This window comes from Cupressus sempervirens, chromosome 8 (assembly GCF_028749045.1).
Source record: "Cupressus sempervirens isolate cs-2001-9-10 chromosome 8, ASM2874904v1, whole genome shotgun sequence".
Lineage (NCBI taxonomy): Eukaryota > Viridiplantae > Streptophyta > Pinopsida > Cupressales > Cupressaceae > Cupressus > Cupressus sempervirens.
In genome coordinates, this window is record NC_143125.1 from 193,111,929 (window position 1) to 193,137,866 (window position 25,938).

Genomic DNA, 25,938 nt, shown 5'->3' on the forward strand with positions numbered 1-25,938 from the left:
ACGGATACAGTTAGAGAATCGAACAACTTCGCTTGAGGAAGATCTTTCACCATTTAACACGGTTGTTGGAAGTAGGGTGGTTGTCCAGAACAATGTGGGTGCTTAGAACAACGCGGATACACAAGTACCATAGAATCAAAAGAAAGTAGCAATGGGAGGACCCAAGGAGAAATTGTTGAAGTTTAATGGTGACAGAGCGACAGATCCGATCAGGCATTGCAAGATATGTGAAGCAATATGGACAATAAATGGTGTCACGGACGAGGATGATTGGGTCCGGTAGTTTCCAGCGACCCTGTGAGGTGTGGCAATTGATTGGTATGCAGATGCCGACCCTTAAAAATTGACATGGGTTGACGGCAGAAAGTAGTTCATAATAGAGTTCCGACTGCTACGAGACGATAAGGAAATTGTAGCAGAGATATACAACACAAAGCAAGGAAAGAACGAAATGATTCGTGCCTATGCAAGATGGCTGAAAGAGCTGGTGAGGAAGATGGAGAGCCAACTGACTGATGGATTGAAGAAACGATGGTTTGTTGAGGGGCTATGATCGGCTCTGAAGAAGAAAATGATGATCGTACCTCTAGTATCGTATGCAGATGCATATAATTGCGCGATGGATTTGGAAAGCGAGCAAAAAAGTAAGAAGAAGCACAAATTGTCAGATTCAGATGATTCATCGTCTGAAAGTAGTAGCAGTGATTAAGAATCAAGCAAGAAAGTTCGAGCGTTACAGAAGGATATGCTACGAACGATGACAAAATTTAAAAATTTGAAAATGAATCCGGACACGGTGAAGGGAGAATTGTGGTGTATGGACAGTAAAGAGGAAGGCCATACAAAAGGTTCATGCCCGAAGAAACAATTCTGTGATATCTGCCAGGTTGTGGGACATTCCATAAAGGAGTGCCCGTTTAACATGAAGTCAAAAGGACACCAGCAAGTATTTCTGACGTAGGAAGTGTCCGCCAGAACAAACACAAACAACGATGCAACTTCAGGAGGTTATCGCAACAATAATCGACGTGGAAGGGTTGGTAATAATAACAATGGAGGCCGGAGTCGGATACAGTACAATGCGAGTGGATGACCAATGATACAGTGCTGTGCGTGCAACCTCTGGGGGCATTTCGCTAGAGATTGTACCACGAAGGAGATGTCGTAGCTGTTATGCAGATGGTGTGGTCCGAGAGACCACGAAGATTTAAAATGCTCGAAGCAGGGGGTAAATTTGTTAAGCATCAAAGCATGTGGTGAGAAGTTACTAGCCATTACACGTGAGCAAGCTAAGAAGCAAAATACCTTGATGCAGAAGAATAAAAGGAGAGGTTACAGAAAGCACGAATAGAGTTGGAAAGACAAATGAAAACAGTTGCCAATACTTCAAAGAGGAACTTAGCTGAACAAAACATGATAAGGCAGGTAATGCAAATAGAAGTCCCTATTAAATTAAATGACCTTACAATGTCCCAGTTACGGAAGACCATTCTGAATATGACATCGCTTCCGAAAGCTACAGAGGAAACAGGAAGACACTGTAGTGGAATGACAGCAGCAGACCCAATGCTATTGGCACTCATGACAGGAAAGCATCCGACAGTAGTCGAGATGGGCATTTTGAGAACTGTACTTATAGACATAATTGTGGACGGAGGGTCAGGCCTGAATGTGTTACCATAAGATATATGGAAAAAGTTAGGACAACCTATGCTGTGGCCACATACATTCCAATTACTCCCGTTGGATCAGCACAAAATCAAACTGTTGGGAACCTTGATGGCACAGTCGGTAACTATTGGAACGTAACTATTTTTATTAGATTTTGTAGTCATTCCACTAAAAAGAAGAGGGTATGACGCTATCTTTGGACGGGGTTGGTTGGTATAAGCAAAAGTGAAACATGAAAGGAAACGAAATACCCTATCTATGGAATGCGGAGGTAGAAGATTCATAATTGACCTGCACACACAAATGGTAGGGGAAGAGGTAGTGTCGTCAGACTTAGAAGGTGAAGGTGAGAGTGACGATGAAGGAAAGAAGAGAATGGAACCAGACGAAGGAGTATTGAGATTGGGAAGGTCGAATGATGATGACCTAGACTTGATGAACGGACTACTCCATTGGCAGATGGAGGATTACGAGCTCTTCTTGAGTTGTAACATGTTGGGTGTCGAGGAGGGAAAAGAAGGGAATGATTTTCCGAAGGAGTGTAGTGAAATAAAGGAGGGAGAAGCGCAGGTGGATGAGATGCCGACCCATACGTTTAGTGAAGACAAGCTATAAAGTATGAAGAGCCTATTGTGAAAACAATGAACTTGGGAGAAGAGGCTATTCCAAAAAAATATTCTTGTAGGAGATGATTGGACTCCAGTTCTGAAGTCAGCAGCATTTAAAATATTTATGGAGTACAAGGACATTTTCGCTTGAACGTATAAAGACTTAAAAGGAGTGCCACTAGAGTTATATGTCCACTGGATATTGTTGATTGAAGGTGCAGTACTCGTACGGAAGCGGCTGTACCGAATGAACATAAACTATGCTGCACGAGTCACAGAAGAGATTGACTAGATGTTGGAAGCAGGAATTATTTTCAGAGTACAAACGAGTAAATGGGTATCACTGATCGTGATATCTTTGAAAAAGGACACCACGTAGATAAGAATATGCGTAGACTTCCGATGCCTAAACGTGGTAACAATCAAAGATCCATTTTCGATACCATGCACGAATAGCATTCTAGAGGAAGTTTCAGGGCATGAGATTTATTCATTCATGAATGGGTTGTCAGGGTACAATAAGATATCCATTGCTGAAGAGGACAATTTAAAAACAACATTCATCATGGAAGATGGAGTATATGCTTGTAGCAGGATGTTGTTTGGACTGTGCAATGCTCAGGCAACGTTCTAGAGGATTATCCTACACATAGTTGATAAAAATGTCTGTCGGAAGTTTAGAGCATTTTTAGATGATTGGTCAATTTTTAGCATAGAGGATAAACACATAACGACGCTCGGAGAACGCATGGAGAGGTGCAGACAAGTGAGATTGGCACTGTATCCGAAAAAGTGCAGATTCATGGTGTCACAAGGGAAGCTGCTCGGACACATAGTCTGCAAAGCAGTGTTGAAGATGGATCCGCATAAGATTCACGTAATCTTCGATATGCCACCATCGACGGATGTATTTGAGGTAAATTGATTTCTAGAACACATTGGATATTACCAGAGATTTATAAAGAACTTTGCCAAGATTTCCTGCTTACTGGAAAAACTCACCTGCAAGGGTGAACCTTACAAATGGGAAGTAGAACAGAATGAAGCTTTTGAGGGATTGAAAATGAGGTTGGCCACGACACCGATTCTAGCCTATCCAAACTGGGATAAGGAATTTCATGTTCATGTAGATGCACCGAATTATGCCATTCGAGCAACATTGACGGAGACAGGTGACCATGGATTAGACCATCCGGTGTAGTTTGCAAGTAGATTATTATCTAAGGTGGAGAAAAGCTACAGTATGACGGAGCGAGAGGCACTAGGGATGGTGTATGTAGTACAAAAATTCAGACATTATTTGTTGTATTCTATGTAGATCATCAGGCACTACTATATCTGGTAAATAAACCGATTATTCAGGGAAAAATAAGTTGATGGTTATTATTATTGTAGGAGTTTACATTTAAGATTGTGGTGCGGCTAGGGAAAAGTCATGTAAATGCAGACCATTTGTCGAGAATAAAATCGGGAGAGCCACCGGAGGGAGTCAATGATGATTTTTTCAGCGCATAGCTATTTCACGTTGTAGTACTACCATCCTGGTACGCATGTATCGAGGAGTATCTATTGATGGGGCAGTTTCCTAGCGAGATGCCACCGAATGAGAGAAGGAAATTGGTGCTGAAGAGCCAGACATTTCAGTTAATCAACGGGCTCCTGTACAAAATGAGACCCAATCAAATTCTAAGGCGGTGCGTCCTAGAGGAAGAAATTCTGAAGGTATTGAAGGAAGTGGATGAGGGACTGGTAGGACACATGGGGCCAGACAACTACACGGAAGATACTTCTGGTAGGATTATGGTGGTTAACCGTACACAACGATGCTAGAGAGTGGGTCGTTGCATGCGACATATCAGCGAGCTGGAAAACCATTGAAGAGGGACTTCATGCCTCTGAATCCTTCACATGCGTAGGATGGATTGGACTTTGTCGGGCCCCTGAAGGTAAGCAAAACTAGGTGCAGATACATCGTAGTGCAGATGGAGTATTTGACCAAGTGGGTGGAAGCACGCGCACTACCGAACAATTCGGCGGTGAGCACAACAAGATTTATTTATGAGCAAATTATCACCAGGTAGGGGATTCCACTGTAGTTGACAAGTGATTGGGGAGGACACTCTGTTAATCATGTCATTTGACTGCTCACTACTGAATTAAAAATTTATCATTCACTGTCGAGCTCGTACTACCCACGAGCCAACGGACAAGATGAAGCTATGAATAAGATCCTGGTCGGAGTGATTTATAAGTCTTGTGTAGTTGAGGGAGAAGATTGGGAAGAAAAGCTACCATTAGCCTTATGTATGGACAAGAGCTAGTGGTACCGACAGAGTTCATGGTACCGAGTTCGAGTATAGCAATCGAGAACAAACTGGGCGACATGGAAAGCCTAAGGGAGAGATTGTATAACTTAATAAACTGGATGAGCAATGACTCAGGCACAATGAGCCACAGAAGTTACACAAAACAGGTGGAAGGCATGACATGATAAGCATTTAAAATTAATCAAGTTTCAACTAGGCCAGTTAGTTTTGAAGTATAATGGGTGGAATGAGATCATGCTAGGAAAGTTCAAAGTTAAATGGGTCAGACCATACAAGATACAAGAAGTTGGCAATAATGGGGCAATCAAGTTATGGATGCTAGACGAGAAGGAAGTACATGACGTAGTGAATGGGTCGAAGTTAAAAATCTATCATGAAAGAAATGCTCCTCCGTCGACGAACAACTAAGAGAGAAGAACAATAGTAAATAATTTATATATGTAAGATAAGTAAATGTAGATAAAATATAAGGTTGAATATATTTTCTGATTACAAGTATGGAAGCAATAAAGTAAGAAGGAACAGGATTATTAAAATAAAAGAGTATTAAATTAAAGATGTACAGCCCTTGGAGATCCATCAGTAGCATAAAGAGGGGAAAACAACTATCATACGGCTGTATAGATATAGGGAGAGGGGAACCATAGGTCGAATGCTAAAACAAAAGACTGTACAATACAACAAATTGCATGTTGAGGAAAGATTGTACGAACATACAACTAGAGAGAGCTTTGACCCATGTGGAGAAGAGAAGGAACACCGTATGGTGTATGGCTGAAAGCTTGTATTGGGAAAGACTGTACGAAAGTTTCTGAAGAGCAACGAGCAGAGGGAGAAGGAATTGAAGAATAGGTATGGTCAACACTGTATGGCTTAGGAAAAAAGAATAAATGTGTACGACAAACAAGAAGGGAAATTATAATACCGTACGGTGACCTTGGAGAATGCTGTATGGCCCATGTAGAACATCGTACGACCCATCAAAGTGCTTATAAAAGATAGGAAAACTTGTACGGCTAAGACAGAAGGAAAAAATAAGAGAGTACAGTGACAAAGAGCAGAGAAAGAACATTTTCCGTATGACGCAGAAAGAAGAAGACAACCACCATACGGTGGTTCATATGGCAACCTTGCAGCACATTGTATGGCCTTGTAGTCACCATATAACTGTACGGTAAGGAACATTAAATGCAGAATATCTTCTACATTGGTTAGTACAGCCTTTAGGTAAACATAAGAGAACTGCCATACATCTGTAGGACAAGCGACTATAAGGCAAAAGATCTTCTGAATGGACTTATTACGTAATGCCATATTGTCATACGGCTTTGCAAGAGAGGATAAAAAGTAGAATAAATCAAGAAGTTAGAACTCTATAAGCGATTGAAGGGCAGCCGTACATCCTCTAGAGAGAAGCATTCCATTCGTACGACCACAATAGGTAGAGAGATCCAAGCCGTACAGTGTTGGGAGGAGGAACAATATGCTCACACAGCAAACAGAGCATTTAGGAGGAAGGAGCCGTACTCTTTAGGAAGCAAGGGCCGTACAATCTCTGAAGGAGGGAATACTATAGCCGTACAACAGTGGAGCAAGGCAAATTCAGAGTGAAAGAGCCATACGGATCTGTACGGACCCTAAGATAGTAGAGGGATTTCGAAACAATATTGTACGGAGAAGTAAACTGACCCAACCAATTTATGTTCAGCAAAATGACAAAAAGGGGCAGTTATGCATTCAGCTGGCAAATGAGCATGGAAAAAGAAATTGGACAAAGATCCAGCCATGAACAGGAATGTAAAAACGTTAACATCCAGACTTTGTGTAGTAGGAGGAACGAGTACAGGACCAAGCAAAAAGAAAGTGAAGCAACCAACATAGTCAGCTGCAACGGATATTCCTATAGTGTAGAATGTTGCATTTGAAGGATTGAACGGTGTAGAATGCCAGAAGTGGTGGCAGGAGGCACCTAATAACCATCCCGTGAAGGCCAACATTCGGAAAGCACAGGTGGAATGGGTGATACAAATGCTGGTATTCTGTAGCAGAGATTATGAAGGGTTTCTACACATCATGATAGAAATGTATGATAGGTTATTTCAAACCAGTATGTTTGCTTACCTTGGTCGCAACTTGGTGGTGCATTCAAACCGGCCGACTTCACATGGGTATTCGGGATACTTGGCCATGCTTAAGGGGGAAGGAAAATAGAAAGCAAACCTAAAAAGATGAGCTGGGAAGCAAAAATACAGTTGATACAGCTTGTCTGTGGGGACCTGATGCATGTAGAACAGGAAGCTCACTCAGACACATCAAGGGGTAGAGGGTTGAAGAAATCCAATGTGCAGGAAGGTCATTAGCGCTGTTTGATGGATGTTGTGAAGAGTCACCTCAAGCTCTAGCTGTGCCTCTGATATTTCATTTCCACATGTGGCGATGATGAACGAGATTTTGCATTGTAGGGTGTATGACTTGGCCGCATTGTTGGCCGAACAAATGTATGAATTCATGACATTATAGCACAAGACATTCTACATGCCGCATTATGCCATCAACCTATTCTTGGAGGCAACGACGCGGGTGAACCCCAATGATGTACTAGAGGCCAAACTGGGACCACTCGCGCTTGGCGAACCACCGATTATGCAGTGGAGTCATCTTGATACACTTGCACCAAGACCATTAGATAGAACTGACCGAGACCAGATGGAGGAAATACTAATAGTGGTCGGGAGGAGACTTCTTCGAAGGAAAGTGGGATTGATGGGGAGGAGGAAGAGGACGAGGAGTTGGAGGTAATTACAGCTACACCGTTGAGATTCCCACGGCCTACACTTTCAACTACGACACATTTGACTCTTGTTGGGATACATGGCATTGCGGGTCAAAGTCAGCTCAGGTAGCCAGTAGTGATGATGCTAGCTTCAGTTACGATTCAGCCTACCGCAGAAGTACGAGTAGAGACATGAGCTATTCCTAAGGCATTAGCAGAGGCACATCCGTCACCAATAGAGATGGCCACTCTGGAGGTAACGATGGAGCCTGCTCATGAGGCTTTATCAGAGGTTGGGGATGAGGTACTTGTACTTGATACAGAGATGGACACTGAGGTAGGAGTAATGGAGATACCGACAGGTGAGGGTTTGAGGGCACCGGGTGTCCAATTGGACGTAGTAGGTTAAGATGTGGTGGTTACAGTGGATACGACATTGTTAGCATCACCTAAGCGAGACAAAGAGAGCAAAACTCAGAAGTTGAGCATGTACCTGAGTACGTGGTTCCACCGTACACCAACGCCTCAAGTGGCGTACCTACAAACACCTATGCGAGAAGCAATTCTGGAGAAAAACCCTTTGCAGGCACAAGAGGTGGAGCAGACACAGGATGAGGGACTACTGCATAATGCTGTTGAGCGTATGGCGGAAGCAATAGAGAGGGCTATGGGTGTGCAATAGAAACATCTAGTAGTGCCGGAAGCAGTGATGAGAGAGACATTTTCGCTGATATAGTAGCTTTAGCGACTCAGGCTCGCTAGGTGGTGGCCTCTATAGAGATTCAGGCGTTGGACTTAGTAGTGAAGGAGCTGGAGGGAGTAGTATCCTTCATGAGATTAGGATGCCGGCTGCCTTTACAATCTATTTTGAGGAGCGAGTATGGCCACATGTGGAGACTGCAAAGATGAGACAAGATTGGGCGACGACGAGAGGTCCTGGTATGGAGAGCTGAGTAGAGGCTTTGATTTACGAGATAGTGGAGATACACAAAGAGGCATATTATACCATTCGGAGGAGCCAGGCAGATCAGGTAGCAACTGAGAGGGCTCGGGAGGAGTCAACTGGCAGGTTAGCCGCGAAGAGGGAAGCTTGGGAATCCAAGAGGGCAGCCCTATTAGATAGACAAAGTCAGCTACAAAAATTGGCAGCGGAGAAGGAACATATAGTAGTAGAAAAAGAGAGAGTAGCAGATGAGAAGGAGTTGAGAGAGATTGCTGGGATGATGCAGTCAGCTTTAGAGCTTCAAATGGAGGAGGAAGCGGAATTGAAAGTTTGGAAGGAACAAGTCTACAAGCTATGGGCAAAGCTGAATGAGCTGAGGGTGCAGATGACCACTACGCTAGGGACGCATCCCTCTGTTTAGTATCTATACATGGATGTAATTAGTTGTTTATTTTGAGTTTTGTTGTATTGTCGTTCGGAGACGAGTTCTATTTTGGGCTGGATGATGTTTGTAAATTCTATATTGTAGTCGACGAGTAGAATTGTATCCAAAAGGGCGCATGACGGTTGAGTCACCCCTTCAGGGAAGTATATGTACACCATCCGAAAGGGACTTTGAATCATCATTGTAATGAGGAAAATCATATTGTAAGCATTGAAGTATATGCTGCGTATATGAATAAAGTATTTGTTCTGTGTTATATCTTACTGTACTACATGCGATAAGTATCCTTTTACCCTGTACGGTAAACAAGAGGTTCATTTTCATTTTTGGATATATGTTGTAGATAGACGTTCTCATGGAAAAAGTTGTCAATAACCACTTCCAAATCACCAAATAAGAAGCTAGTATAATCCTCACCATCATCCATAATGTGTTCCCTCTCATGGTTTTCATCATGTTGACCATAGACTAACGAATTGTCGACTTCCTCAATGTTGATCTTCACTTCTTAAACTATGTCTTCCTTGTTACCCTCACAAGTGAGTCCAAATAACCAAAAATGTTTGCAAGTAAAACATATCCGCACTTTCCTCATTTGGTTCTTTCTCATTTTTTGGGAGCCTACAACCTGTAGTTCCCTTGCATTTAGTTCTTGTTTAGCCCATTGTTGTTGGTACTTCTCAATTTTTTGCTCACATTGTTTTAGCAAGTTGTCGACCAACTTATAAGTGGGTTTTGAAGCATCTTGTTCTTGCCTTGAAATTGCTGACTATATATGCATAAGAGGCTCAAGATGAGTATCACTCTCGTTTATGGTCATAACCATAGTAATTTTTATGGCTGGAAAATTATCTATGTGGTGCTTCTTCCCAATTGTGCCCAAGAAATGCTGAAACATGGTGCGAACTAAATCATACAATCCTATGTCAAGAATAAGATTAGACAATCTAATTTCTGCAAATTGATGACTTACAATGTCCCCAAGATTTTCAAAACTTTCAATGATTAGCTAAGGTACCTTCTTCAATATGTCTTCTTCGTAATGTTCCTAAGGTGTTAACATTCCTATGATCGCCACTAAACAAGAAGTAACCAGTAGTCTTATTTCACTATCCAAATACTTCAGCTCAGTCACTGTAGGAACAGGAGAAAACAAAAAGTCATGGGGTGATTGCTCTAAAATATTTAAGCATCCTTTCAATTGGATTGAGGTGATGAGAGCATTTTCCCTTGTTTGTGAATCAAAACCTAACTTGCTACTCATTAAGTACTTTGGCCAAACTATTATTTGATGCCATTTTTGTGAAAGATCACTAGACGACTGTTTTATATTCAGATTGAATCACTTTTCTACCTCTATATTGGTGGTGTTCCTTGTTATGTAAGACTGAAGTTATTTGATGCCTACTTCTTCGACACTTATGATTGTATATAGTTGGACTAGCTTCCTCATACCGACTTACTGCACTCTATATCATGAGCTCTTTGTTGTACCGTGAGAGAGGAAATCTCTTAAACAACCATCAACAACTAGAATTGGAGCACTCATTCATACATGAACAATAAAGGACTGCAACTCTTAGACTGTCTCGAAACCTAAGGGTATAAGATATTGTAATCATTTGAAGACTATAATGAAAGATTTTATCATAGAGACCTTAAAATACCCAAAATATGGCAATGGCAACATTAACACAACCCACACCGTGTAATAACCCCAATAGGTTATAACTTCTTCAAACACCAAAAAATCTTTATACTTCAGTGGTTTGACATTTCGTCAAACACTTTGCAAGCAAGCTCTGATACCACTGTAATAACCCTCCTCAAATCTGCCCTCAAAAAATGCTGATGAAAGCTCAAGGAATTTCATCAAACAATTCACATGCAAGGGACGTATGATTGATATAGTATTTCAGCTAGTTTCAAATGACTTTTTTTTCAATTTGCATTAATGAGAATCTTGTGCTAGAAGACTACAATGGACTACACAATGACCTAACATGAGTGTGTTACTAATTTTGACAATATTTAGTGCATATATATGATCTAAGAATGAGAAATGAACACCTACAGCCAACTGGCATTTTTACAAACAGTTGGTATGCAAACTAACTAGCTGATAAATAATGATATTAAATTGCTTAAATGGCACCAGCAACTATTATCTTCTTAATTGCAATGAAAATTACAATGCTCATGAAATATGGCCAAGACTTTGGCATTTACATGGATTACAAAATGATAATGCTGGTATAATGCACACTTACAGCTGAAAGCTTATAACACCCTAAAAAACAATGCTAACAAAAAACCTGGTTGTAGATGGCTGTAATAATTTTCTTCTATACTGCCCCTTCTACTTTGCTTTTTTCGAACTGTTTTTTCGTACCCGCTTTTTCAGCCTGCTTTTTCGATTCCGCTTTTTTCAGACAGCTCTTTCGTACCTGCTTTTTTCAGTCTGCTTTTTCGGTTCCGCTTTTTCGGACTGCTACTATGTTGAATCTCAAGACCATATCTTTCAATGGCGTCAAGATTTTCAGCTTGAAGGGATTTCGTCCTCCAAACTATTGAGACATAATCTCCAGCAAATTTTTCAATTTCTTTGATATTTCCAAGCATGCTAGAAAGAAGCTCTTCCATTTCTTTTATAGTGTTCTCACAAGAGCTCCATCTTTCGTTTTCTCAATGTGGGATAAAAGATAACTCCCTTTATGTAACTTATGTCTCCAATGTGTTATAAAATAAAGGGGACTTTTTAAATTTAAATATTTCTCACAAACTATAGTCTATGCATTAATAAAGTTAAATATTTAAATTTAACTTTATAAAATAGCTTTATCAATGCATAACAAATCTTATCAATGATAAACAAGTCTTCTTGTCGATTTTAAACAATTACGATCGACATACCGCTGCCACTGGATGTCCGATCATATCCAAGATGACTTACTATAAATAGTAAGTATGCCCAAAGTTGCCTCAAAACCTCTTAGAAAGACCTGCAACTGAAACTATCTAGGCCAAATGGCCTCTAAGTCCCTTTAATGTCCTGGTTAGCCTACGGGACCATGGGGAAATAGGCTAACGACAACATCATGCTACAAATGCTAAAAAAGGGGACATTAGACACCGACTGCCACAAGCTGCACAAGAATTTGAATACCTTGTGTTCATCCAATGGCCTGCTAGAAGTGATATCCAACTATGGTCTTCAATTTGATGCACAAAACTAAGAGCAAATTTTGTCAATTGACCATCTTGCAATCCTTGGTCTTTACTGTAAGAGATGGTCTACTGGAGTGAGTCAAACATCACACCCAATTGACACAAGTATTCCTAGGACCTCTAGAATATGTGGTGCAATATTTTCTATTGCTTAGTATGAGTTCCCTTATCATTCCCGAAACTAAATGCACCCCCTAGCTAGACAAGTATGCTCAAGATGTGAAGATGATAATGATCGCTAGAGAATTGCATTTTCTAATCAAGACTCCATTGAATTAGAGAGTGCGCTCCAAGAACAATAATAATCTTCAGCAAAAATATTATGATCCATGCAATTCCTGATACTACTGAAGTCAGCTACCCATTTCTGTTGCTCTGGATCGATTACTAGTTCGGCGAGTCAACTTCTGATGGATGGTAGTCATTTTCTGATTGACACAGACCCGTGATAAGTGTAAGAATGGTCTAGTATCGAGTGTGACAACCACCCTTCTTCACTCTATCCTAGAGAGCTGCGAATTTCAGCAATACCTATTACCAATAATTTCCCTTTCATCTTTGCAGCAACAATCATGTGAAATATCTCAGTTCTCTATTACTTGTTCATTTGACCTACCTTGTATTATCTTGACCAACACAGAGCACAAACTTGACACTATTAAAAGCCTTGTTGATTATCACCAAGGCGCTCTAAATTGCCATGCTTGCTTGTCGGTGTTCGACGACAATCTTGAATCAAGTCACAGGCCACACACATATCGTCGAGAATGTTCGGGTGTCAAAATGAGAAACTTCTTTTGCACAAACTCTCCTAATTGTTTCTTCACAACACAAACTTGTTTCAAAATCCTTCCCAAAAATTGAAAAACCATGTTCTCATTCTTCAATTCTATTGCCCCACTTTTCATCCTCTAACTGATTAGCAAAATTGAATGCCCATGGTATAGTGAGAGGAGTAAATTCTTAGTTGTGATTGAGTCTAGGTCTAATCCCTCTTAGGTGGAATGAATCTCTATCGAATTTCTCCTTTTTCCCTTCTCCCCATTTAATAGCCGGGTAGTTTTTCTTTTTGGTGAAGTGATCTTATGGGTAGGTTAGTGCCTAATCTAGTGGAGATTCATGTTACTCATGCAATGATCAATTACAAGTTATGTTTGCTTTCAGCCTATCACTCTTTCAATAGAAACAGATGTTAGCAGAAATTCGGAAATCAACTTCTCCTCGGGGGGTTCCTAACCCATGAAGTTGGTTTTCTGCAAAAAGCACCAAATGACACACATCGATCAAAGACACAAAAATAGCAAGATATCCTATGGTGAATCGACGCTCACTTTGCGATTATGACTTCAAAAAATGTTAAGATTCCTCATGGCTCTCATAATCGTCTCCAGCAGTAAACTCAGAACGAACTTCTCTTTGGGGGGTTTCAAACCCATAAAGTTTGTTTTCCGAAAAGGTAGTTTAGAGTGAAAGAAATGATAAGTGGCCCCTACAGAATTTTCACACCTCACTTAGACATTTCTGAACCCTAAAAGTAGAATGGTCTAAAGGTCAATTAAAAGGAAGCGTTGGCAGAAAAACACAAATTATATTCTCCTCAGTGGTTTTTCAACCCAGGAAGACAATTTCCTGAATTTTAAAGGAAATCAAGTCAGTAATCAGATTGGATCTGCAATTTGTGCATAAAACGCCTCAAAATGATGATAGAAAGAATTTAACTATTACAGAAAAGAGTTAATGATTAGAATTCAACCCGACGGATATTTTCCCACGTAGTACTCTGTTGGTAACTTCCCGAAACTTAAAGGAAAATGGGAAAGTAAGGTATGGGGAGATAGAAAGTTACTGTTGAGCCAATGGAACAGTGAAAAGACCCCTAGATATCTATTAAATCCTTGCATTTACTGTTTCAACGATTCTCTCATTCAATTTATTTGTATAGCGTGAATTCTGAAGATCAACAGACTATGCTCCTATATATATGAGAACATAAATAGTTGAATAAGTACCACTTTTTCTTTGAACTGCTATTCTGTTAATGTGCATAACTTTTTCAAAAGGCCAATATCTATTGCATTAGCCATTCCTTTTACTTTCTTAATTCAAATCTCATTATCAAAACAATGGCAACCAGATTCGCAGGTTTCGACGGGTTGAATGGAATCCAATCCCAATTGTAGAATTTCATAGATAGCTCTCTTCGTTTCTACGACATGGAGGATTTTCAAAACAGGGTAAAGTTTGAGTGGAGTCATCCCATCACTGAGAAGCTCCGAGGATGTGGGTTGGTTGAGGCAGCTGGTTTTCCGGTTCCAATTTAGGCCTCGAAGTTGATCTACGAATGTATACACCATTACAACCCAGAGACAAAACAAATTGTACTACCTAATAATACAGTATTGATTTCCATTGATAGGGAAACTATGGTGAATCCCCTGCAAGTACCGGAACAAGAGGAATTCTTAGAGTTGACCTTCGGAGGAGCCATTTCCGAGTTCTCCGCAAAGAAGATGATTTGGAGGAAAGAAATCATGCAGACATGGTTCCAAAAACCATGAAGTACCAAGAGTAAGGTTCCTAAGACCTTGTTTGGGACTAATCTCAAACTAGAGATCATTGATATCTTGGTCCTTCTACATAGACTGAAAGGTGAGGTAGAAGCTTTGAATTTCATTGAGCAATATTTCTTTTTAGTGCAAGTCATCTACTTTGACACCCAATATATTGATTGGGCTCATGAGGTAAGTGAAATTCTATCCAATGCTCTCCATGCCGCAAAGTTTTACAATACATTCTATATGTCCTCTTTCCTCATCTATATGTTGGCCTCATTACAACTATGGCTAGGCCTCCCAAGTGTGGAAAATTTTTCTGATGATGTGAAATCTTATGAGTTTTATCCATGCTTGTAGTTGGAAAATAGCTATGCAGAATATGTGAAAGTTAATGATGCATTCACTATGAGGATTTGCAGGGAGCTATAGGGATGTCCAAAAAGTAGATTCAGTCCTTAAGCCATGGCAGTCATCAACCTATTTGGGAGTTATTTCATCCAATTCTTATTCTTTTCTTATTTGCGTCTTGCAGCTTTCGATGGTTTTCCCTTGAAGCTGTTGAGATATCACAGTGATATGATCATGCTGATCGAGATCGTGCAGCAAGCTGCTCAAGTGAACGTGTTGAGCAGTAGTCTGAAGAAGAAAGGGCATGAGTTTCCCATGAAGATGGGAGCTTTCAATTGTGACACCCGTTTAGATGCCAAGAACATGTTGAAGGTGTTTGAAATGAAGTATAAATTGGAGATGTACAAAGTCTTGAGGCCCATGTTCGATCCAAACGGGTACGCAAGGGATGTGTTGCAAATTGGAAGTGTTATCAAGCACATTACCACTATTGAAGACTACTGGGCCGATTGCAAGAATGAGTTCGAGAGCCCTGATCGTGCCTTTGCTAGACTGATAGTCGAACAGGTGAAAATATACAAAGTCAATATTGATGTGGAAGGAGTGGAAGATGATGATCACATGTATAGCAATACTTACTTGACTAAGCTAAGAGGCACTCCAATAAGTTTGAAGCCTTATGAAGATTTTGAGGAAGAGCTAGATATAATGATGACTCGAATCTACAAAAGAACTAGAAAATGGGTCGAATGGACCACAACTAGGAGTCGGAGCAAAAGCACATCCGCTCAAGCCTCCTTAAAGGTTGCGACAGCTTCTTCCTCTCAAGGTGGCACATTAGGAGCGACCTTGGCCATTACCCAAAGTCCAGCTCAACCATCAGATGGAGGTGATCAACCTCCTGACAAAAGCATTCCCCTAGTTAAAACTTGTTAGGACGACTCCCTCCCAGTTATCAGAACTCCAGTAGAGGCCGAGAAAAAGAAGGCGGAGGAATTAAAGGATGGCGCAGTTACTCTTGCCCTCTTGCCTCATAGCAACCTAGTCCCATCTGTAAGTGTTGCACTTCTCCTACCGAGGAGTCCCCAAGTGCAAGTAGTGGATCTGGGAGATGGTGGAAGCAATGAGAGTGAGTCGACTGAATCTGATGAGGCAACAAAGAAGACTTCAAATGCAGAGAAAGGCCCAGATTCTTCAAAGCTCGTTTCACAGGTCCCAAAGAATCCTTTTTCTTCGGCCACAAAGACACTCACTCCGGCCAAGAGAAAGATGTTTAGTATAGACACTCTAGGGACTGCCTCCAAGGTGATCGTCACAAATTCATGGTTGGACGACACTTTGGACAGAAAAAGAAAGAGGAGATATGAAGGAGCTCCTAACAAAGAAACTTTATCTCTAGCTATCCGCTTCGAATTAGCACTGAGCAAAGTAATAAAGCAGAAGACCTTGTCCATTCTCGGACAAGATCCTGAAATAGGGCATCTGACGATGGAAATTGAAAAGCCCACTAAACAAGGAAGAATCAAAGATATGTCTACAGATGATTTGGCCCTACATTCTATAGATCTTGGGGAGGTCAGACATGACACCAAGGTTGGCTTGTGGAAGTCAACAAATGAGGTGATAGAAGGACAGCTTGAAAGTCTTAAATTATCAAAAGTTAGAATGAAAGCGGAAATCCATGAACTCAACAGCTTTATCAAGCAATTGGTTAACCTGTTGGCGAGTATCTTTGGAATATCGGTCATTAGTGACCCTACTGCTACCGATATCCAAGCATTCATCTTTCAGCTCCAAGAAGATAAACACTTTGGGCAAATAGGCAGAGTGGAGTGGGAAACTCAAGTTAGAAGGGCTCGCCATCATAGAGCAGATTGGCAATGCGATATTGAGGCTTGAAATAGAGAAAGATAACATTTCGGCATATAGAGCTGCCCTGGCTCCGGAGAAAGCTAAGAGTGAAGATTGTGTCTCTTTACTAAAGATAATTATCCATATGAAGGCTAAGGAGGCTATGGAAGCAAAGATCCCGCCTAAAGGAGATGAGCCTTTATTCAAATGGCTCCAAAGCATACAATTCAAGTCTGAGATGATCATGGTGGCAGATGAAGGACTTAAGGAAACAGAAGCTGAAGTGAAAAAGGATCAAGACATAGATTATGAACTCCTAAGAGGTCTACATACAAACTCACATACTAGTGGACAAGGGAAGGGAATAATTGGAGTAACCGTCATGCAAACGAACTTCTCCAACTTCATAGATAGTTTGACGGGGTTATCTTCTGATCACCAGAGCAGAGTTTTCGAGCTCCGAAAGCTTGGTGGGTGTGTATACGTGGCCATGGAGGAAATACAAGATCGGTTAAATGCTGTCAAAGAGTTAGCTAGAGAGCATTCTAAATGGCTTTTAAGATAGACTAATGTACATGTACTTAGGCATGAGGAATTGATTCCAATCATTGTCGCCGCCAAGGCCTATAGGGCAAAATCAGAAAAAGGAAAGAAGGCAAAGTGAAAGGAGGAACCAAGTCAAACTGCGGCCAAAAACAGTCACCCGCGGAGGAACCAAGTCCGCGGAAGGAGAGGGAGCCGTGGAGTTCAATCTGCGGAAGACAAGGAAAAGCCGCACTATGCCGAGGTTGGAAAAGTGAAGCCACCAATAAACAAGATGAGCCTACAGACACCAAGATGCAATTTGCGAAGAATAGAAAGCCATCTACACAAAAAAATTCCGCGGGAGATAAAGACAGGTTGCGGGGAACAAAAGACTTCCTCAGAGACAGCCCATGAAAAAGGTGTCCTCAGAACTGTCCGCGGGACCCCTGTTCGGGCAGACTCCGCTCATTGTTCGATCATCCTCTGGTTTCTTATCTACTTTTCCATCAACCTTCGTTGTCTTTAGCTGTCCTTATCCTTGTGTGATTTTTTTACTTCTCCCTCTTCCTCTGTGATTTTCTTCGTATGTCCTTCTTCCATTGTGGTTTTCTTCTTTACTTCCGGTGGTATTTTCTTCCCTTCTCGTTATTTTCTTCCCTTCTCTATCTTCCTCTGTGATTTTCTTCACTTCTCCTTTTACTTTGTTTGCTTGCTTTCTTTTCTTACTGTTCTTACGCTTGCCCTCGCTTTCTTCATTCTCAATTTTTTTCTTCACCATTTCATTGATCTCCATTTTCTCCGAGAGCTCTTGCTTTGTCACTGTTTTCACAGTAACCTCGATCTCCTTCTCTGATTCATTCTGCTATAGCTCCATTTTTTTCAAAGTTGACTCATCGGCCTCATCTCCCAAATTCATGGTTTGTAGTGTGGCTTCGTTGTATTTGATGGGCTCCCCCTTAGTGAATGCATGGGCGGGTGTCTCATCTAGTGGCACATTCCCCCTTTCATTTATCTGAATTCTCATGGAAACTCTTCTTTGTTGTGGCCTTCCTCTACTGTCAGTACATTGCAGCTCTGGAACAGTTCGTAATCCTTCATCTGCCAATGGAAGAGACCATTGACCGAGTCCAGATCGTTGTCTGTTTAGCCTCCTTCCAACTGCAAGACTTCCTCCTGAGCCGGTTCCATACGTTGTTTGCCTTCATCCTCCTCTTCTTCGGAATTTGATGACAGGGCTTCTTCCCCGACCATTTGGGTTTGCAAATCAATGACAAATCGTCGGCCTTTACTTTCGAGTGACAAGGTGTTCTTGTTCCAGTCGTGTCTGACTCTGGCTTGAATAAGCCATCCGTGGCCTAGGATGGCGGCATATCCTTTTCTCTTCAATGGAATCACGATGAAGTCCAGCAGGAACGACTGTGTGCCAATCGTCACCATCTGAGCCATCAGGATGCCCAGGGGTTTAATGTCGTGTTGATCTGCTGTCAGCAACTAAAATTTAGGAGGCCACAACGTCGGCTGTCCTAGCTTCTTCCAGGTCTCCTCGAGTAAGACATTTACGCTAGACCCCTCGTCGACTATTGTGTCTATGAGAACATGTCCGAAGATCCCCATCTCGACAACTGCCAGATGCTGTCCGGATGTGAGGGCTAGCAACATTTGATCTTCTTCGCTTGGAGCAATTTCCTACCCCCTACCTTGTTCTTCTGGTATGCTCGAAGCGGGCGCTATATTTGTAAGAGCGGATCGGAGTTGAGGCATCGTAAGAAGCAAATCATTTATCTTGATAGGTACCTTTGTTTGCAAAATTTGCTGTAGAGTGTTTTGTTCCGCGGAGTTCCGTGTTGAAGTGCTGGTAGTGTCCTTCAACTGAGATGTTTTCACCTGTGATGCCTTTGCAATCTCCGCCTGCACTTCTCCAAATTTCCTCTTTTCTTCCGCCAGGTCCGGGTACTCTTTTGCCTGCCTCCGCGTAATTGCCAGAACCTCTTCTTCATCTGTCTCGACAGTGATCAAGTTTACTTCGGATTTTGGACACTTGGCATCTTCATGATCGCCGGGTTCGCACCCTCTGCATAACAATTTCGGTGTGTTTGCCGTTGTACAATCCCATGCAAAATGACCCCACAAATTACATGCTCGGCATTGAACGATCTGTCGTTTGTTTGCATCATACTAGATTCGACTTCAGCTCCCATTATTATTGTTATTGTTGTTGTTTTGCCCTCTGCTATTATTTCTGTATCCACCCGAAGTAGCACCATCAATGTTTGCGTTTCCATTCCCTCCGGACATGGAAGCTGCCTGTGTTAGGAGCACTTGTTGAGGTCCTCTAGTTTTCGTGTTAGAGGGGCATTCCTTTGTCGAATGGCCCATGATCTAACAAATGTTGCAGAATTGGTTCTTTGGACAGGATCCTTACCATCAGTCTTACACTCTGTGCACCACAGCTCACTGCCCTTTGTCTTCTTCTGCATATTTTTAAACTACATCATGCGGATCATGTCCTTTTGTAAGGCGTGGATCTTCTTGCTACTGTTTTCATTATCACTAGTATCCTCTTCCAAGGACTCGTCGTCATCTGAGTCGGAGGAACTATTCTTCTTCTTCTTTTTTGTCTTCTGCTTGCTTTCCAAGTTCAATGCTCTGTTGTATGCTTCTTTGTATGACGACGACGACACAATTTTCATCTTCTTCCGCAACTTCGGGCGTAGGCCTTCCACGAACCATCTTTTCTGCAGTTCGTCCGCCACCTTATTTTCCATTTTACTTATCAAATCTTTTAATTTCTTGGCGTAGATGCGGACAGTTTCATTCTTCCCTTGCTTTGTATTGTATATTTCTGCTACAATTTTGTTGTCGTCGCGGAGTAGTTGAAATTCCGCTGTAAACTCCTTAAGGTCATCCCAAGTGGTTAAGTTCTGGGGATCTACATCGGCGAACCAATCAATTGCAACACCCCGTAGGGTTTTCGGAAACTGCCAGACCCATTCGTTTGTATCTGTTATGCCATTTGCCCTCCAAATCGTCTCGCATGTCTTGCAATGTCGGATGGGGTCGTCCGTACAATCGCCATCAAACTTCGGCAGGTTTTCTTTTGGTCCTGCCATCACTACTGGATTTTGTGAACAGGTGTTGTTTGGTCCTGCAACACTAGCATTGTTCACTCCCACACCAGTGATCTGCAATCCCACACCGGCGAACTGTTCTCCCACACCGGCAGACTATTCTCCCACACCGGCGGTCTGCACTCCCACATCGACGATCTGCACTCCCACACCGACGGACTGTTCTCCCACATTGGCGGTCTGCACTCCCACACCGACGGACTGTTCTCCCACATCGGCGATCTGCTCTCCCACACCGGTGGTCTGCTCATTGACATTGGCGGTCTGCTCCCCCACACTGGCGGTCTCAACAGCTACGAACCTTGGTGAAGAAGGATCTTCCGAAGTTGTCCCTTGTAGAAATGTATCCCAGACGAAGAGTTCACTGCATGCTCGTGCTCCCTCAGCACTCCGAGCCGTGCGAGTCGATTTTCTTTTGTCTGGATTCTCTTCCCTCGACGAATTCAAAAACTCCTCCCTTGCTTTTTCCACCAACTCCACCCGCTGTCGAGTCTCCTCCAACAATTCTTCTGCGCTTCTGTGTCCGTCGGTAATCTTCTGGAAACTCCTTCTGCATTCGGCTTGCTGTGCCAAAATTAATTTTTCTTGTGCAGTATGTATGCCATCTTTCCCCTTTATCTTATTTTGATCTTTGTTAAGCTGATTTGGCATTAAGCTTCATTCCTCCCTCCTTCCAGGTTCATAAGGCAATGACGCCAAATGTTTACCACATAAAGTAACGGATTATTGCACACAAACAATGAACAAGAACAGCAGAACTCCTTCTATTATTCGCACATGCCAAGAGATTACATAGAGAGCATAAGATAAGATAAGATGATTTACAATGTACCTAGACGGGGTATAAATACTTTCCGCTGAACCTTCTCGAAGGGGTCCGTTGGCTACAAAATAATCCTAACCTACCTGTCGGTTACAAAATCTTTACCGACGACATCAACCCGTCGGCTACAAAATCTTTACTGACGACAACACCCTGTTGGCTACAGTTTCTACCAACGACACAAACATCAAATAAACTTTTAGATACTCAAATGACGCCTTTAGTGATAATTTATCAAAGTAATGCTGCTAGAAGGAAAAACCCCGATAGCCAGCTTCTTGGCTACTATTGAGAATTTGAATAAACTTATATGTATCATATGATTGATAAGTTTGATATCAGACCTGTTTCAGATTTGTCTCTGAAAATAATAACTTGACAAACTGGATACACCAACCCTAATAATCCTTTATGTAAATATGTTTATGGTGAAACCTCTGATTATACCCAACAGGATGGCAGGTTGACGGTCTGAGACGACTTTAATATCCCTCGTGGATAGTCAACCGATTTTTATCTCAAAAACAAATCTCAGAACACAAGAGATAGCTCATGCAAATAATCCAACAATATAAACCAACAGAAAGCTCACATAAATGCTTCAGAATGTTATTGCATTATACATCAGCAATACAATAACAAACACCAAATATCCAATCTTAATACAGTAACACCAGTTAGATTGGAATAACTATAAAATGCACATGTAACTTCGGATGTAAATTCTGATGTGAATTGACAACTGATGAATCGTGGCTATGTCCAGTCCACCCAAGAAGTCTGAATGGTTTGCATTTTCAGTGTTTGAAAACTGAAAGCCAAAGCTTCCACTTTCTCAACAAGAAATATGGAAACAAAATTTAAAATCCGAGCATAGCCAAATTATTGAAACTTTCCTCTTTTATGTTTAAAACAGCGACCTTTCAATTTCGTTCTCGTCCTTTCGTCTTCTTCCTTTTTGTTACCTTTAACCCTCTTTATAATAATAATTTGACCCATTTTATAAAAAGGGAACATTACATTTTCGTACAAACAAACCCAAAATGAATTTGAGTCCACCCCCAATTTTTTTTGGGAGAATTTTAAACTCGAATCTGAACCTGACACGGAACCAGCAACTTAGTATGAAAATCAAGAGCCTTATGAAGTGGTGCATCATATGCTGTGAAGGTCCCAAGTAAATTTTAAAGCTGTTTCTGTCAAATCTGAAAGGACATCATGTGTATAAATCTGGACTATAAACAGCAATATTCAGAGCACTGAAAAAGTTAATACTTGTCGCAGAGGAAAGGCAGATTGGACATAGGACACATAAGACTGGCAATGATGGTCAGCGTCTTCTGAAGAAATGACGTGATATATATTTAACTTGAGAGTTATTTCTTTGCATTCAGATATTCTAGGCCTCCAGTCAGATATTGCTGCTTTTTCAATTCAATTGTGGTGAGAAATTAATTGATTATCCTCACAAGTTTTGTGGTGAATACTATGTTGACAATATCTTAAAAGCTGGCTTGGTCAACTGTTATAGAGAATCCTTGAAAAGTGATTGATTGCAGAATTCTGTTAATGTTTCAGATTGTATTTTTTTGATAGGGGAAGAGAAACCACATTGATAAATTTAGAATTTCAATATAAGAAAAATCATGGTGTTGTACTGAATCAAAATGTTTTCAAAACTGAATTAAGATGTAATGTAAGTTGAAAATGAGTTGATGCTCAGGTTGGTTGAGTAAATACTCAAGCTGTGAGAGAGTTGGTGCTTTTTAACAGGGGTTTGGAGACTTTTTAGGGATGGAGCTCTTACAGATTAGTAATTGGTTTCAGATCTGTGAGGCTGGATTAGGACAGGAGATTTTAGCAGCATAACTCAGCGTGGTTTTTCCCATTCCGTATTTCCATGTCATATGTGTATTGTGTTCAATTCTTGTGGGGATTCTTCTTTATCATCAATTTGGTACTTTAACTTCAACAAGCAATAAGAAAAATTTGATTAACGCACTTAATTGAAAATGTGCTTGAGTTCTTTTTACTACTAATTCACCCCTGCTCCCTCCCTCTGCCACTGCCCACAACTCTTAGTAGTAAATTATGCTCTACACAAATGTTGATATTGATGGTTTTCCTGGTATTTAAGGGGATTATGTGTAATCCTCTCACTGCTCCTAGATATACCTGTATTTGAGTTGCTTATCTAGCATTTGTTTTTCCCAGTATTATTACAGATATTCTACAGTAAGTGATAAGTTTCCTATTCATTGTGAAATCTGTGAGAGAGATAACATTTAGCAGTGGCATTTGGAGCAATGTGTTTCCAGAGCCCTATTGGCAGAGTTAATAATTTCTTTCGAAGTAGAATTATACAGAGATGGTCAACCAATACATTTTTTCATGCTCAAACCTGCTCTGTTCAACAAATATGGACCTCCTCAAATATAATTGAATGATCTTCCTTGCCTACCAATGAGATATCGAAATGCACCTTGTTCCTATCATTACATACGTTTCTCTTTTATTAAGCACTGTGTATGCATTATCCTGTTCCCAATCCATTTGGTTGAATGTTATCAGACCACAAATCTGGAGATGGGAGTGTTCTCTTTAAAGAACCAATGTTTCTAAATTTTAATGGGCTGTCACTGGGATATCAACAATTCATTTGTCACTGGACTTTCCAGGACATGTATTCTGATTTTTACTGCTTCTAGTAGTGGCTTATTTTGTATCCTTCTGCGAGTTTCAAGCTCTTTCACTAATTGAAGATCTATATTATGTATTCATGTTTTTCTGCTTTGAGGTTTCATGGAAATGTTGTGAATTTTTAATCACATGGAATGATTTTGTCAAGGAACTAACAAGAAAACAGAAGGAACGTTCATGAAGTTTATTTAGGTTCTTTAAACATTATAAACATGACAATTCTTTGTAGTTCAGAGTTCAAAGAGGATTCTGAAACTGACTCTCACTTCACCACAAAAACTACATATCTCTAACATTATACGTTACAAAGAAATGTGGGAAACTCAATTTACTATATCTTTGCTTTTATCATTCCAAATTCATTTCTTTATGGTGCAACTCATGCTAGGTACTAATCACATTGTTTTTCTGTATATTACTATATAGTGAATGGCTTATCATGTTTTTCCAACTGACGTTTTGGAAGTTAGGTCTATTGATGATGGAAACCTTTTTCTAGTGACCCTTGTTCTTTAATGTACACAGGTTGGACCATATTATTGATTGGCTATCTGATGTAAAGAACCGCTTTGTTGTCTGGGTTGGCAAGAGGAAGATTGTGCCCATATTTAACTTGCCATCTGATGTTAAACTGATCCTGTCACTTTCTGTACTTACATTTTTGCTAGTGGTAATTACCAGGTCTATAGGCTAGTTTAGATGACAGAATTGAATCAGTCCTTCCAGTGCGGGCCCTATTTTTTAACATTTTTTTTCATTGATACAGTTCATGTACATGTCATGCTGTATCAATTTTCATTTTGTAATAAATCAAGTAAATAGTACTCGCAAGTTGATTATTGCCTCTTTAGATTTGTATGATCATCTTTGCTAGATCTATTTAAAAAGTTTAGATCTTCAGAATATTGGCAGGCGAGCTATCCACTAAATAGGAAATACTTGTACTACTATTTCGCAGCAAATAAGAGTGTATTTTCCTACTAAGTATAAATAATATGTCATATGTTATCCAGCTCATCTGTTTCAAGAAATATGGAATATTAACTGTTCAATCATTATTTAACTGCACAACACAATAAATTTTGGGCATGAGTATAATTTTTACAATAGCTGCTTATAAATCTAGAGAATAAAGTAAGATCCAGTAGATTATATTAGAAACCAATGGCGAGATTTGATCGAAACTTATTACATGAGCTACAGATGCTCCTACTTATTATTAGCACAGGACTTAATGCTTAAGATTACATTCATTTGGGGTAGACACTACAAAATATAAAATTGCCAACGTGAATATGTGCCATAAATGTAAAGTTACTGCAAATTCTGCTATTAATCAGACTGAAATAATACCTTCTTAGTTGCTTGCTGAAGATGATCTTCTATATCAGACTTATATGAAGTGTCTTCAATGGTATAATCTCAATTCTGGAAATGTTCTTACTCTGCAATAATTCGTATAAGGCAGAAATGTAGAGAAGCAGACTTTATTTTTCATGTGTTCTGTAACCTCATTCTAACCTTATATTTATAATGCATCCAAGAGGCATGTCCTTAAAAAGGACATGTCTCTTCCTAGGTTGGCCCTTATAGATAACTTAGTTATCATACTCCAAGATCGGCGTCTCCTAGATAACATAATTTGTTAGTAAATATACTAACAACAATCATGCAAAGAAACATTAATAAATGCTCCTAGGAAGGTCGTCGATAAGGTTAACAATCTAGACATATTAAAGAGGCGAACCCAAATGAGGATATACATGCATTATATGATCAGTACGATCTGTAAAATCAGATCAGTATGAGATTGAAGTTATAGAATTAACAATAAAATATAGACAAGATCTTGGGTTCCTATCCAAAAAAACCTTTGAGATAATATTATCACTAGAACGTAATGCTGTATTATTTGTTTTATCATTTGACTTGAGGCCGCATGGGCCTTGGGTTCAGGTTTATAGAGACCATAATAATAAAAGAAACACCTTCCATGCTTGCAAATTCTTATTA

The 25,938-nt window shown here is 40.5% G+C and overlaps 1 protein-coding gene across 3 annotated transcripts in view; it reads left to right on the top strand.

The window, feature by feature from the left end:
* The window catches only part of ATJ1 (DNAJ heat shock family protein), a 256,691-nt gene extending 231,754 nt beyond the window's left edge, over positions 1-24,937 (top strand). For all 3 annotated transcript variants that reach the window (XM_089797202.1, XM_089797200.1, XM_089797201.1), the window contains exon 19: positions 24,451-24,937. Coding sequence is in view for 2 of the 3 variants with exons in the window: in XM_089797200.1 (XP_089653326.1) it covers positions 24,451-24,619 (169 nt within the window). In the remaining variant the exon portion in view is untranslated. The remainder of the gene's footprint in view (positions 1-24,450) is intronic.
* Positions 24,938-25,938: the final 1,001 nt, after the last annotated feature.